Source organism: Gopherus evgoodei, chromosome 9, assembly GCF_007399415.2.
Source record: "Gopherus evgoodei ecotype Sinaloan lineage chromosome 9, rGopEvg1_v1.p, whole genome shotgun sequence".
Taxonomy (NCBI): domain Eukaryota; kingdom Metazoa; phylum Chordata; order Testudines; family Testudinidae; genus Gopherus; species Gopherus evgoodei.
This window is the reverse complement of record NC_044330.1, coordinates 94,328,998-94,342,645: the sequence shown is the minus strand read 5'-3', so window position 1 is coordinate 94,342,645 and position 13,648 is coordinate 94,328,998. Positions and strand designations below refer to the sequence as shown.

Here is a 13,648-nt window from a genome sequence, read left to right as displayed (position 1 = left end):
GTGTTTGAAAGAGATGAAATATATCTGGCTTTCAAACTATACAGTCTAGAATAACAGAATTTCCAAGCCTGTTATAAAAGTACAGACAGCAACTCTTTTAATAGCCACCCTTTGGGAAATAATATCTATTCAAGTTTTTTAGTCCTCATTGTCCCTCTTATCCTGCCCCACTCCTGTTGAATGTATATTAAGTTAACAACATGAAGTGCAGAACACTTTCCAGTTAAGTTTGAGCACAAAAGACAGGTTTGGAGTATTAGAAGCCTGGATTTATCAACTACTGTATGATTCATCAGCTGGCAGTTTCTATAAAACCACTGTGGTTATAAATATTTCAATCATGTATGTTAAATATGAATGGGAAAACTTCAACAGTTGACATAACATGCTGATTGCAATAGGCATTAAAAATAACTTTCCCTATGTTACCTTAACCATTCTGTCCTCACTGTTCAGTTTCTTCGAAGTTCCAACCTAAAGCAAACAGCTATAATGTTGCTCATCCTTGTCATAAGCATAACATTTATGTATCTTAAACTATCATATTTGTATATTTCAAATACTGAATCTTCCACTAAAATGACAAAACAGAATAATATGAAGTATCTAACATAAGTAAAGAACGGATCTTTGACATGATAAACAAATATGATAGTATAGTCTTACATTTGTGAATTACGTTTTCAAACATTCCTTCTTCCCAAAAACCAGGACAACCTCTTCAGATGATTAGACCAATCTAACAGAAAGCACCACAGCCCAATACTCATAGCTGAGGCCTCCCATTAAAAAAATGTCCTTAAATACAGGTATCAATAATTTTACTTTTATAAATCAACTACTGGTCACAAAAATTGTGAACAGAAAAAAATAGATGAAAGATACTAGGCCACTATCTATGGTACAACAATATTTAAACAGGACACATATAGCTATATCCAATATAGCACAAAATACTATATTAATATGTATCTGTAGAGAACTTGATATTTTATCTTTGAGTTGCATGGGAAAAAGTTCATTTCAGTAAAAGGTCTTGGACAAAGGTGACATTTAACTGAATCATGACTACAAAGTTATGTTAAAATTTTAATAAAAATATACAGTTGCACTTCTCTAAGTGATGTACAGTTGCATAATAACTTGTAATGGTCACACCTCATAATTATAGCATAGAAGACAAATTTCTGATTACAGGGAATTTATTGTACAGGTTTATTATCCTATCCAGTTAAGAGTGAAATTACAAGGTTATATTTGCTTGGTGAAATAAACGGGCACTCACTTCATTTTCTGTCTAAATTTCTTTAGTTAATGATTGGCTTATATACTGTAACATCTGTTCAGATTTATGCACATGTATAATATAATGCCAGTTTAACTCCCTTTATATGAGGCTGGCATTACAGTTTTGATTCCTATTTGCAGGTAGATGGCCACGTTATTACTCACTGTGTCAACTGGTATCTTGGAAAACTGGGTAAAATACATTTACTGTATTTCATTTTCTTCATTTTCAACTAGAAGAAAGAGAATCTGCAAACTATCTGGGTGGAAGGGATTTAAAAAAGACCGCTAGAACCAACAAAAAAACTAACTAGAGGCAATGAGGAAAAGGGGAGGAGAAGGCAGAGATAGAACATAGCCACATTTGAGATAGTCTTCTAAACTTGCTTGTATGTCAGCGTAACTTTGAACTGGAGCCCTACAAAATGGATTATTTAAACTGCATTAAATCCCAGTGTGGACACACACATAATTCAGTTTAGTTTAATTCACTTTAGTGAATGAGAATGTACATACAGGGGCTTAATACAGTTTAACTAATCCATTTTAAATTCACACCTTTAGTTAATTCAGATAAATTTTTGAGCGTCCCTGTGTAGACAAGCCCTTAGAGGAGTCTGGGTTTCTTATTTCTATGTAAGATAAAATTTGTAAAGTGGGTTAAAGGGTCACTGGGCTGAGATCTTTAAAAATTGTCTCAATATTCTGAGGTGTTATTAGTAAAATAGATGTGATGTTCATTAAATATAATTTTTCGCTTCAGTGACTCATTAAGAAAATGAAAAAACACACAATGCTACGGTTTTAAAAAAGAAAGGTTAAGACTAATACCTATCCTCCAGTCATGCAGATCTGACTCTTCTAAAATCAGAGCAAATGTTTATAGTAAAAACATAAATTTTGAATTTTACAGCTGTTAGCCTGCACTACTACCATGACATTATTATAGGAAAATCCTTATGCCTGCGAAGTGTAGTTCTACTCTGAAAAGTGATGCCAAAAAACAGCACTATCTTACAATTACATGTGTATTTCACTTTCATTTTTGCACAATAATTTTTTTTTTAATTTATTTTTTTTTACAGTAAAAGCTGTGTTTTCCGGCACTTTATAAATCATAAAACTCTAGAAACCAGCATTTCGGGAAACGGAAATAGACGGTGCTCACCTTGGTGGTCCCTAACTAATGGGCATTGCAGAGCCAGTGCTCGAGGCAGGGCAGAAGCAGTGCACAGACCCACCTGGCCACGCCTCCGTCTAGGAGCTGCAGGGAGCCATCCGAGGTGAGCTCCATCCAGATCCGACACCCTGAAACCCCTCCAGCGCCCCAACCCCCTGACCCGAGCCCCCTCCCTCATCCAAACTCTCTCCCAGAGCCCATGCCCCACACTCCCTCCCACGCCCCAACCCCAGCAATGGTCCCTTAAGATATCCAGAATTTTTGCCTAACCGGCAACCTCCATTAACCCAAGGTACTGAACAACATGGCTTTTACTGTATTGTTTTACTTCTGCTTGCACAGCACAGACGAGAGAGAGAGATGGATTCTATTTCAGCTCATGCATCAACAGAACTGTTCAAAAAGTTATGCATGATCAAAGATTCTGCCATAACAAGTCAGGAAGAATTTTACTATACTGCATTTGTAGAATATGGTATGTGTGTACACTTCTCGCAGTTACTTGTACACAGTATTACGATATATAGTTCATGTGCCTCTAAGGTTATAAAAAATTATTACACTTTTTAAACGATTTCTAAAAATACAGTATCTGATTATTATCCTCATGCATATATTAAAAAGGGGCACTATTCTTGTTGCATGTTCAACTGGAGTTCTCTCATTTCCCATTTATTGAATGCTTAACTACATAACCTCTAGTTCTGCACTAAAAAAAAAGTACTATGCAGCAATAAGAGAAGGGGAACTTTTGACCTAGGACACCAAGACAAACCCCTGATACCTATGAAGTACCTGGGTTCAGATGTCCAAGCCAGGACCAGGGTATCCTTACAAGTCTCATCAGAAATTACCATCACCACACAGTAAACTGCAAATTACTCAACTTCCTTGCAAGCCAGAAGGGCTCTGTCACAGGTTTAAATTTGTGATTAAAAGAAGTCTGTGTATTCTAAATAAGATGCCAAGACCTATAAGCAAAATTCTCGGCATATATGAATTCAGTATTGGCAGTCTAATAGCAATACTCTGCACTGGCATGCAACACATTTTCATTCAAATTCCAGTCTTCTACACCAGAAGTAGGCAGGAGGGAGATGTGCTAGGGAATTTGCAGGATATACAGGAATAATACCATCCATCCAAGTGGAGGAGGGAGAATGGCAGGAGAAGTTAAAAATTATATAATATTATTGCAACTACTACTGGAAATGGAAGATACTGGATTATTCATCTTGCTGTAGTTTGAGTCAGCCAGTATTTGATGTTATTTGACTCATGGTATTTGGCCAATAAGAGTATGTCTACACTGCAAGGTAAGCTCAGGGTTAGTAGAACTTGAGTTAGCAGATCCTGGGTTTGTTAATCTAGGCTTGAGCCTCTATACTCATTTGTAAAGCCAGGTTAGGAACGGTTGAATCCTGGGTCCCAATCAGCGGCTACACTGCATTATGCAGGCCCCGAAACCAACCACATTTATTCCAAAATGTGGCACTAGTCCCTTTTTAGTGGTGTAGTATGGGGAAACTTGACTATCCACCAAACTTGAGTGTCCAAGGACAGCCTGTTGGATTGTGGGATGCTGTTGGTGGATTTCCAGAGCACAAGTCCATTGGGAATGTGTCTACAATGCAAAGTAATGGAGTTTTAACTCTGGGTACCGGCCTGACTCTGGCTTGGACCCTGCATCCCCATGGGGTCTTGGGACCCTGAGTTCAAGCCCTGGGTTAGAGTTTGAACCCTGAGCTTACAATGAAGCATAGACACAGCCTAAGAGAGCACAGCAACCAGTGAAAAAGCAGGGGGAAGAGAGGAAAGGAGCGGGCAAGCCACTAATTGTGCCCGCCACTAATTGTAGACAGCAAAGATGCAAGTCACACCAAGTTTTAAATATTATTCATTTTCACTTTTAAGATTCAACTTTTTATAGTTTTGAACCGATGACCCGAAAGATGAGGCAGGTCAGCATGGTGGCCAAACCTGTATTGTATCAAACAGAACATTGCTGGAACAGAAGCAAAAACAACTCAGGGGCCTTCACTTGATCTGAAGACTACATTCCAAGAGAGTTCATAATACAAAAAAATTCCCCTTTGCCCTTTTTAAATAAAAAAGAAGATCACTATACAGTCTTGACACTCACTTTGTGGATAAGTATGGTCCGTGGCCAAAATAGCAGCCAAAAGGGTCCACTTTAAAAATAAAGTGAGCTACTTTGGGATTTAGAAGGTTTCATAGCCCTCTGAATTAAACCCATCCCTGTCAGCAGCATATGAGAGGTAGGCTCTATGGCTACCGTATGGCAGCATCATGGTGAAAGTGGAGGCAGTCCAGCTCGAAACTAGTAGCTCTTCAACATATCCAACCACTGGGATGGGTTTGATTTGTCAACTTTCACTGAAGGGGAGAGAAAAAGCACATCCCCCACTCTCCATGATACCTAACAGATGGGGAGAAACCAACTTTTTTAAATTGGTCCCATATTGATTTACTGTTCACCATGGCCTTCAGGATGACCTTCACATTTTTCCAGTGCAAAAGCTTGCAATTGTATAGTATTTTTTCATAATGAAATTGTATAGTAATTTTTCATAAAAATCTATCCACACAAAAGATAACATTGTAAAATAGTTATAATAAAGGAGATCAATGGGTGGGAACAGTAAAGGGAAACTGTCCGGACATTTTCTGTTTCAGCATGTGAACACATCACAAGTATTTAATAAAATATCTTTTGCTGTCATCATACAGGAATAGTATGTTTCCATTAAAAACTTTAGGCAAGTTGCTCTATCTTACCAACCTCTTTCATAAACGCTTTTCCTAAGCGAACCACTTTTGCAAATAAAATGGGATCATGGGAGAGATGAGGACCAAGATAACAAAGCATGTTGAACACTTCCTTCCTCAAATCTTCAAAACTTTCTGCTTGTTTGGGGGCTTTCTTATTTTGCAAATTGGAAATTGGTGACCCTTTAGCCCCTTTAGGTACTCCAACTCTGTGAAAACAGAAGTATAAAATTTCACATTCTACATGAGGACTATTTACTTTTACAGTCAGGACAAACAATTTAGTTTATTAGTTAACTGATTTTAGTTACTATGATTCTATATTATTTTCTCAGTGTTTTTTCCAATGCAACAGTGTACTAGTCTTCTGGATTGATTTGGTGAAATTTTGGCCCCAATGAAGTTAGTGGGAGTTTTGCTATTAACTACAATGAGATCAGGATTTCATCCCCAAATCCTCTTCTTATCAAAGGGACTCTGTTGCTACAGAATTAAATAAAAAACTGCAAGATCACTACCAGCGGGTACAAAATATTTTATAAAATCCTCATTTTTAATATGGTAAACTCACACCACATTAAATAAATACTGTCTTTAAAGTAAATCTAAGTACATTAAGTGAAATATTCTCATTGTAATTCAACTTGTCCTTTGAACTGTCTAATAGTTAAGATATGCTTTAATAATCAGAACAGGACTGGGTAACAGTTTTGACCTGGGCTATATCAAAGATGAACATTTATTGTTTGCATGACTCTCAAACGAGTTTAGACTAAAAAAATTTGATTAAAAAAATAGTAAATAGAAATGCAGTGAAGTCAATATTATATACAAAACTTGAAAATTGCTTTACCAGCTAAATATATTAACTTAAGATCAGAAAGGTATTTACTGTGTGTGGCAGAGTGAGATATGTCTGAATCAAATTATGGACTCCATTTTGGATTAGGGCATCCATTTTATGTTATATGCTGAGCTCACATCTAACACTGCTCAAGATATTACGATGCACTCCATTCAGCTATCCTACTCAGGAGCATTCGATATCTTGTTAAAGCACAATCTCTAAGAAGCCACAAAGATAACAATCTAGGGCCACTGACGGTGTCTCAACTACCAAGCCATCCTCATGAAAAATTGGACTCAACATGGGGGCCCAAGGAAGGGCTCAGATAAAAAGTCTGAACCCAGGAATGTGCCCTGTAGATGCAGAACTAGGAATAATGATTAAACTCAATGAAGATCCAGATGGCTTATAGGCACATGGTGCCCAGCAGTGGACTGGTGAATGCCCACTGTTCAGTTAGCCAACATGAATCAATTCTTCCTTAAACACGTCTAACCCACACTAACTAGACTGAAAGTTGCATATATATACCTGAGGATAGAATCAGACAAAGAGGGGAAAATAAACAAGTTGATCCCTTAAACATTTCTCCCACACCAAAGTTTTATATAGACACCAAACATTTGGGTTGGAATGCACCTGTTGAATTATCTAGCCTATCACCCTGTATCAGGACAGAAGTGCTTTGATTAGTTGTAAAATATATCTGACAGATGGGTACCTAGAAAAACCTTGATAACTCAAATAATGGCAATTCTATAATCTCATATGATATCTTATTGTAACTTTTAAATAGATATTCAAAACCACTGGTTTTCAAACTGTGGAGCATCTCTCTGGGATTGCAATAGGTAGGCACAACTAAGGAGCTGGAAAGCAGTGTGAAGCAAATGCACCTTTCAATCAGCCATATCCTCCAGGACATGACAGGCCCCACCTAGTGACACCATTAGGAGGCTGTTGCTATCACCTGTTTAGAAATTCTGAGGGGCATGCACTTTGCAAGGGAGCCACATTTGGCAGGATTCACTGCAGCTGTAGCCCCACACTATGAGAAAGCAGCAGCACAGAGGAGGTGGAGTTTCCCCAGCAGCTGCTAACAGTCTCTCTGGGTTCAGCAACAGATAAAGGATGGGGCAGCAGAACATCTGCTCCTGAGGGGGTGAACGCGACGGAGGGGTGGGAATGAACAAAGAGCAACCTAGCCTCCCAAGCTGCTGCAGGCATCCACCAGCCACCATCCCTTGCAGGCATGCACAACCTTCTGCTCACTGGGCTATCCCCCTCCGGTAGCACGCACGCGTGCATGTGTGGACATGAATCTCTGATGAGGGGTAAAGCAAAAAAAAATAGTTTTGGAACCTCTGTTCTAAGCATAGGGAATTTGTTTAAGTGTTTCTTTGCTGCAGTTTAAAGCTGTTATTTCTTGCTCCGTCCTTGTTGATTAATAAGAATAACTGATCTTCTGACTTCTCCCTAACTTCCCTTTACATATTGCTAGGCTGGCAATGTGATTTATTTAATCCCTCATCCCTTTCTCTTCTTACACCGGTATACCCAAAACCGAGTGCAGTATTGTAACTGACGTCTACCATTTCTAAGGCTATAATTTAATCATGGGTATTTTTAGTAAAAGTCATGGACATGTCACAGGCAAGAAACAAAATATCACGGCCTGTGACCTGATCACGACTTATATCATAAATACTCCTGGTTGAATATTAGGATGGGGCATTGCCAGGGGGAGCCTGTGGCACCAGCAGCGGGAAGGGGGGAGAGGCGGAAGAGCCCCAGGAGAGCCCACGGCACCAGCTGCCGGGGGTGGGGGGCACTCATGGCACCAGTGGCTGGGAGTCTCGAGGGGCCCATGGCACCAGCTGCTGGGAGGAAGCCCCAGGGAGCCCATGGCACCAGCTGCCGGGGGAGAGGGGGTGGAGGAGGGTCCCTAATGGCACCAGCGGCTGGGAGTCCCGAGGGGCCAATGGCACCAGCTGCCAGGGCAGGGGGAAGCCCCAGGGGGCCGGCAGCTGCTCCGGCCGCCACTGGGGGGAATGCCAGAGCCAGCCGCTGCTCTGGTCACTACAGGACTGCTGCTCAGGCAGTCTCCAGGGCCCCAGAGCATTAGCCAATAGGGCTGGCACCGGGGCCACTCCAGTAGCCGCTGGTGTGGCTGTCCTCAGGGCCAGCTGCTTGGGCAGTCTTGAGATGAGGCACAATGGCCGCTGCAGAAGTCACAGAGGCTGCAGGAAGTCATGGAATCTGTGACTTCCGCAACCTCAAGACAAACAAGGAGTCCTAACCTAAGTTTCCTCCAAGCTGCACAGCCACGCAGCTGCCTATTACGCCCCCTCAGAGCTGCAGGGGAGGAGAGGCACCTCTCTCCACCGGCTGCAGCACAGACCCGCCCTTCCCCACCCCAGCCCAAATGCTGCTGTGGGGAGAGAGAGTTGGGGGGAGTCCTCTCTCCCTGCTGCAGCCCCTGGGCAGTCTGCACCTCAAAACCCTCATCCCAAGCCCCACCCCGGAGCCCTTCCCCTTCCCACCACAACCCTCTGCCCCATCCCTGAGCCCCCCTCCCACACTCCAAACCCCTCAGCCCCTCCATATTGGTGCACATAACAAAATTCATTCTGCACATGCATGGGAAAAATTAGAGGGAACACTGGCCCTAACCATTACTTACTAGAGTGGAGTAACTATCTCATGTATATTACTTACACAAATTAGCAACACCCCAATACAGTATTTGATTCTCTCATTTTTTGTTGAAGTTTCACATTGTTGACTTGTTCAATGTATTATCTCCTATCAACCTCGTATCTTCCTCTGTTGTATTACTGGTTAGCTAGAATTCACTTATACATTCAATTACTCACATGCCACCAGAACCACTCCATAAAGGACAATAGCCTGCATGCCAACCTAGGCTAGCATCTAGGCTGGTGTTGGAGGCATGCCGGGGGAATCTTCATTTTCTCAGAATCAGGGGGATTCACCCCTAGTGGAGGAGGTATAGAAAAGCAACAGGGGCTATTAAAACCTAGAAGCTGGAGTACTGTGAGCATGTGTACACGGTAGTCCTAAGTCCAGGCTGTATGGTGAATCTCATGACCCCATGCTTCCCCTCCCTGCATACACAGCTCAATTACTGGGTATTTAGCAGGGCAGGCAAATTCCATCCTATATTAACTCCTTTGCATTGGTTCTAATTCAATTAAGAGTATTTCTCCAATCTAGTTCATAATGTATTTTACTCTTGTCCTAAGAAAGAAATCTAACATTCCTCAGCCTTACAGAGTCTGCAAACATGATGAACACATTCTCTACCTATCCTGCACCATTTCCCAACATTTAATAATGCAAGGCAGCTGTTCATCTTACCTGCGGTACAAAGGCTCAACGGTCACATGTACAAGCTGGCAAAGGGCAATGGCAATAGGCTTGTGTGAAGTGGCATAAAATGGAGGCATTTGATCCATAATACTTTGTGCATGCTGCCAATCACCAACTTTTAACAAAGCTTCCAACAAGCCAAGTTTCTGGTTGTCAGGTGGCTGAAAAAGATAGCAAACAAGAAATTGGAGTGAAAAATGTAATGCATACCTAAAACATCCCCGTGTTTCCTCTTCAGTAGAAGGGTTAAAAATCTACAAGATAACAGAATTCGTTTTCTATGCACAATCATTATTTCAAATGTATTTTGCCATACGGTAAATACTCCTATTATACATTTTTTTAAAAGTTATTTAAAATATTTGTAAGATATGATCACACTCTTCAGCAACACAATCATAATCAAACCTTAATACTAATTCTAGAGTATCGTTCCTTGCAGCAGTGAATATTGTTTTTAAAAACGGGACTGAGTTTCTTGTTTAATAGGAAAATTTGTATTAAATACCATTACAATGTACAAAGTGCTGTCAGAAAAACGAAAAGTCTGAACTTAATGGCATATTTAGACATTACAGTGAACTAAATATACTTAATTTTTAAAGACAACATTTAAAGTATTATTTAATTATTGATGTTAAGATCTGAATTTGAAAATGTAAGTTTCTCTTTCTTTAGCGGAAGAAATTGTAGAACTGATAAATGAAATTGTTTTCAGTTCTTCACTTTATTAATGTAACTTCTGTTCACCATTCACTACACTTGCCTATACGGTAACTTCTGTTCCATATTGTAATTCAAACCCCATTTTAAAACACTCACTCCATTTTGTAAAAGCTTCCTCCAACCTTCATTTTTGCAAACCCTGCTGTAATCTTATTAGTTTAGTTTAGATGTGTGAATGAAGTATGTATGAATGATGGAATCAACCTCCAGCTCCAGCCCCAGCCTGTCCTGATGAGATAAAGTTCAAATACCAACGGCTGAAGACCTAGACAACAGCCCTAAACAAAGTAAGAAGCATCCACCCTAAAAAGAAAAGGACAACAGAAGGAAGATCAAAGCCAGGTTCAAGGCTGAAAGTCATGCCTGCAATTGATGGGTGATCAATCTAAACCCAGAGGCAGTGTGACACAGCAAGACCTATAGACTTTGAATCCAAACTAAAAGCCTATAAAAAAGAAGGGTGAGATGAGAGACTCTGGGTAACATTCTGCTGCCAACATGGAAGAACATCGGTGCCTGCCCAACAGAGATCCAGCTCAGCCTTGTGCCCAGCTTTCCTGGCCAGTTAGCTGCCACAAGCTACGAACCCAAGCTGCAAAATCAAGCCATGAACTTAAGCTATCTTCAGGACTGGTAACTACGCAGCAGCTGCAGAACACCTGATGAATGTAGGGGTGTGTGTGTGTGAATGTGTGTGTGTGTGTGTGTGTATAGGTAATAGGTATAATGTGTGTATAAGAATTAAGATATTAGTTATTAGTCATAAATTGTTATCATAATAAATGTGGCATCTTTGCCTTGTCCCCTTTAATAAGATCCTGCTGGTTTTTACTGGTCTAATATAATTGGTACAACAAAATCACCTCCTATACAATGCTGTATACTGAGGTTTTGATGTCAGTAACTGTTCTAAAATAAACAGAATCTGGAACTTAATTCTATGGCAAGTAAAATTAGGTTGCCAAATATTGCATTTTAAAATGAAAGGTGATGGTAGCTCATCTGTGTAGCATCCAGGAACACTAGGACTTCAACAGCAGAATGCAAAAGGAGACATCCAGGATGGAGGACGCTAGCTGACTAGAAAAGATATAGCAACACCAGAGAAGAAAGGAGAACCAGCTACTCTACAGGGAGAAGATCATCTGCTGGCTACTTCAGGCAGGAGACAGTGCTCCCCTCCCTCATCCATTGAGGTGAAGAACAGCTGTACTGGCAACAGTAAGAAAGAGCAAACCACGGTGACTGAGGAAGAGGAGCCATCTGCCCCCAAGGTTGGTAGGCTCACGGCCATCACAACCAAGAAGAGGAAAAATAGCAGTCCCCAACCACCATCACCCCCATTTGGAAGGGGATGAGGCATCCATCTGCCAACCTGACTTGATGTCCATGGAGGCATGCTGCACGCTTGGAGCCTGCAGCTGAGACATTACAGAAAGCCTAATGTGACTCATCTGTCCCTCTGACTACTACCCTCTGCTCCTCACCCAAACGGGCATTATATGATAGTACCAGGTATGACCTTGAGCAGATCACTAGTGACTACAGGGCTCTTGTAGTGAGGGTGAAAGAGTTGGAGGCACAGGTGGCATTATTTTCCATTCTTCCAGTAGAGCAAGAGTGGGCAACCTATGGCCCGCGGGCCAGATCCAGCCCCTCAGGGCTTTGGATCTGGCCTGCGGATTTGCCACCCCATAGTAGATTTTCAAATATATTGATTTCAATTACAACATAGAATACAAAGTGTACAATGCTCTCTTTATATTATTTTTACTACAAATATTTGCACTGTAAAAACGAGAAATAGTATTTTTCAATTCACTTCATACAAATACAGCAGTACATCTTTATACTGAAAGAGCAACTTACAAATGTAGATTTTTTTTGTTACATAACTGCACTCAAAAACAAAACAATGTAAAAAACTTTAGAGCCTACACTCTGTCCTACTTCTTGTTCAGCCAGTCACTCAGAGAAACAAGTTTGTTTACATTTATTGGAGAGAATGCTGCCCACATATTTACAATGTCACCTGAAAGTGAAAACAGACATTTGCATGGCAATTTTGTAGTCAGTATTGCAAGGTATTTATGTGTCATATATGCTAAACATTCGTGTGCCCCTTCATGCTTTGGCCACCATTCCAGAGGACATGCTTCCATGCTGATGACGCTCGTTAAAAAAAAAAAGTGTGTTAATTATGTTTGTGACTGAACTCCTTGAGGGAGAACTGTATGTCTCCTGCCCTGTGTTTTATCCGCATTCTGCCATATATTTCATGTTATAGCAGTCTCGGATGATAATTCAGCATGTTGTTCATTCTAAGAAAACTTTCACTGTAGATCTGACAAAACGCAAAGAAGGTACCAATGTGACAATTCTAAAGATAGCTACAGCACTCGACCTAAGATTTAAGGATCTGAAGGGCCTTCCAAAATCTGAGAGGGACGGGGTGTGGATCATGCTTTCAGAAGTCTTAAAAGAGCAACACTCCAATGTGGAAACTAGAGAACCTGAACCACTCCCAGAAATCAAATTTTTAAAAAAAAAAAAATCAACCTTCTGCTGGTGACATTTGACTCAGATGACGAAAATGAACATGCTTTGGTCTGCACTGCTTTGGATCATTATTAAGCAGAACCCATCATCACCATGCACGCATGTCCTCTGGAATGATGGTTGGAGCATGAAGGGACATATGAAACATTAGTGCATGTAGCAAGTAAATATCTTGCAATGCCAGCTACAACAGTGCCATGTGAAAGCCTGTTCTTACTTTCATGTGACATAGTAAACAAGAAGCAGGCAGCATTATCTCCTGCACATGTAAACAAACTTGTTTGTCTCAGTGATTGGCTGAACAAGAAGTAGAACTGAGCGGACTTGCAGGTTCTAAAGTTTTACCTTGTTTTCTTTTTTAATTCAGTTATTTTTTGTACATGACAACATTTGTAAGTTCAACTTTCATGATAAAGAGATTGCACTACAGTACTTGCGTTAAGTGAAATGGAAAATGCTATCTTATTTTTACACACACACACACACACACACACACACACACACACACACACACACAGAGTGAGCACTGTACATTTCGTATTCTGTGTTGCAACTGATATCAATATTTGAAAATGTGGAAAACATCCAAAAATATTTATATAAATGGTATTTTATTAATGTTTAACAGCGCGATTAATTGCTTGACAGCTCTCGTTTTCACCACTGGACACAAAAGACAAAAGGTTGGTCTATACTGAAAACATACATCAGCAAAACTACATCTCTATGGTGCAAAAACTCCACATCCCCAAGAGGCATAGCTATGCCAACCTAATCCCCCATGTAGACAGTGCTAGATCAATGGAAGAATTCTTTAGTCGACCAAGCTACAACATCTCAGGGAGGTGGATTAACTACAGCAATGG

The 13,648-nt window shown here is 40.5% G+C and overlaps 1 protein-coding gene across 6 annotated transcripts in view; it reads right to left on the bottom strand.

Moving 5' to 3' along the window:
- Positions 1 to 13,648, bottom strand: part of THOC2 (THO complex 2) — a 97,413-nt gene that overhangs the window by 48,032 nt on the left and 35,733 nt on the right. For 5 of the 6 annotated variants that reach the window (XR_004002158.1, XR_004002160.1, XR_004002159.1 and 2 more), the window contains 3 exons: positions 9,486 to 9,658; positions 5,271 to 5,466; positions 430 to 474 (listed from right to left, as the gene is read on the bottom strand). Coding sequence is in view for 3 of the 6 variants with exons in the window: in XM_030576648.1 (XP_030432508.1) it covers positions 430 to 474; positions 5,271 to 5,466; positions 9,486 to 9,658 (414 nt within the window). In the remaining 3 variants the exon portion in view is untranslated. The remainder of the gene's footprint in view (positions 1 to 429; positions 475 to 5,270; positions 5,467 to 9,485; positions 9,659 to 13,648) is intronic. The other variant, XM_030576649.1, reaches the window with a different exon arrangement.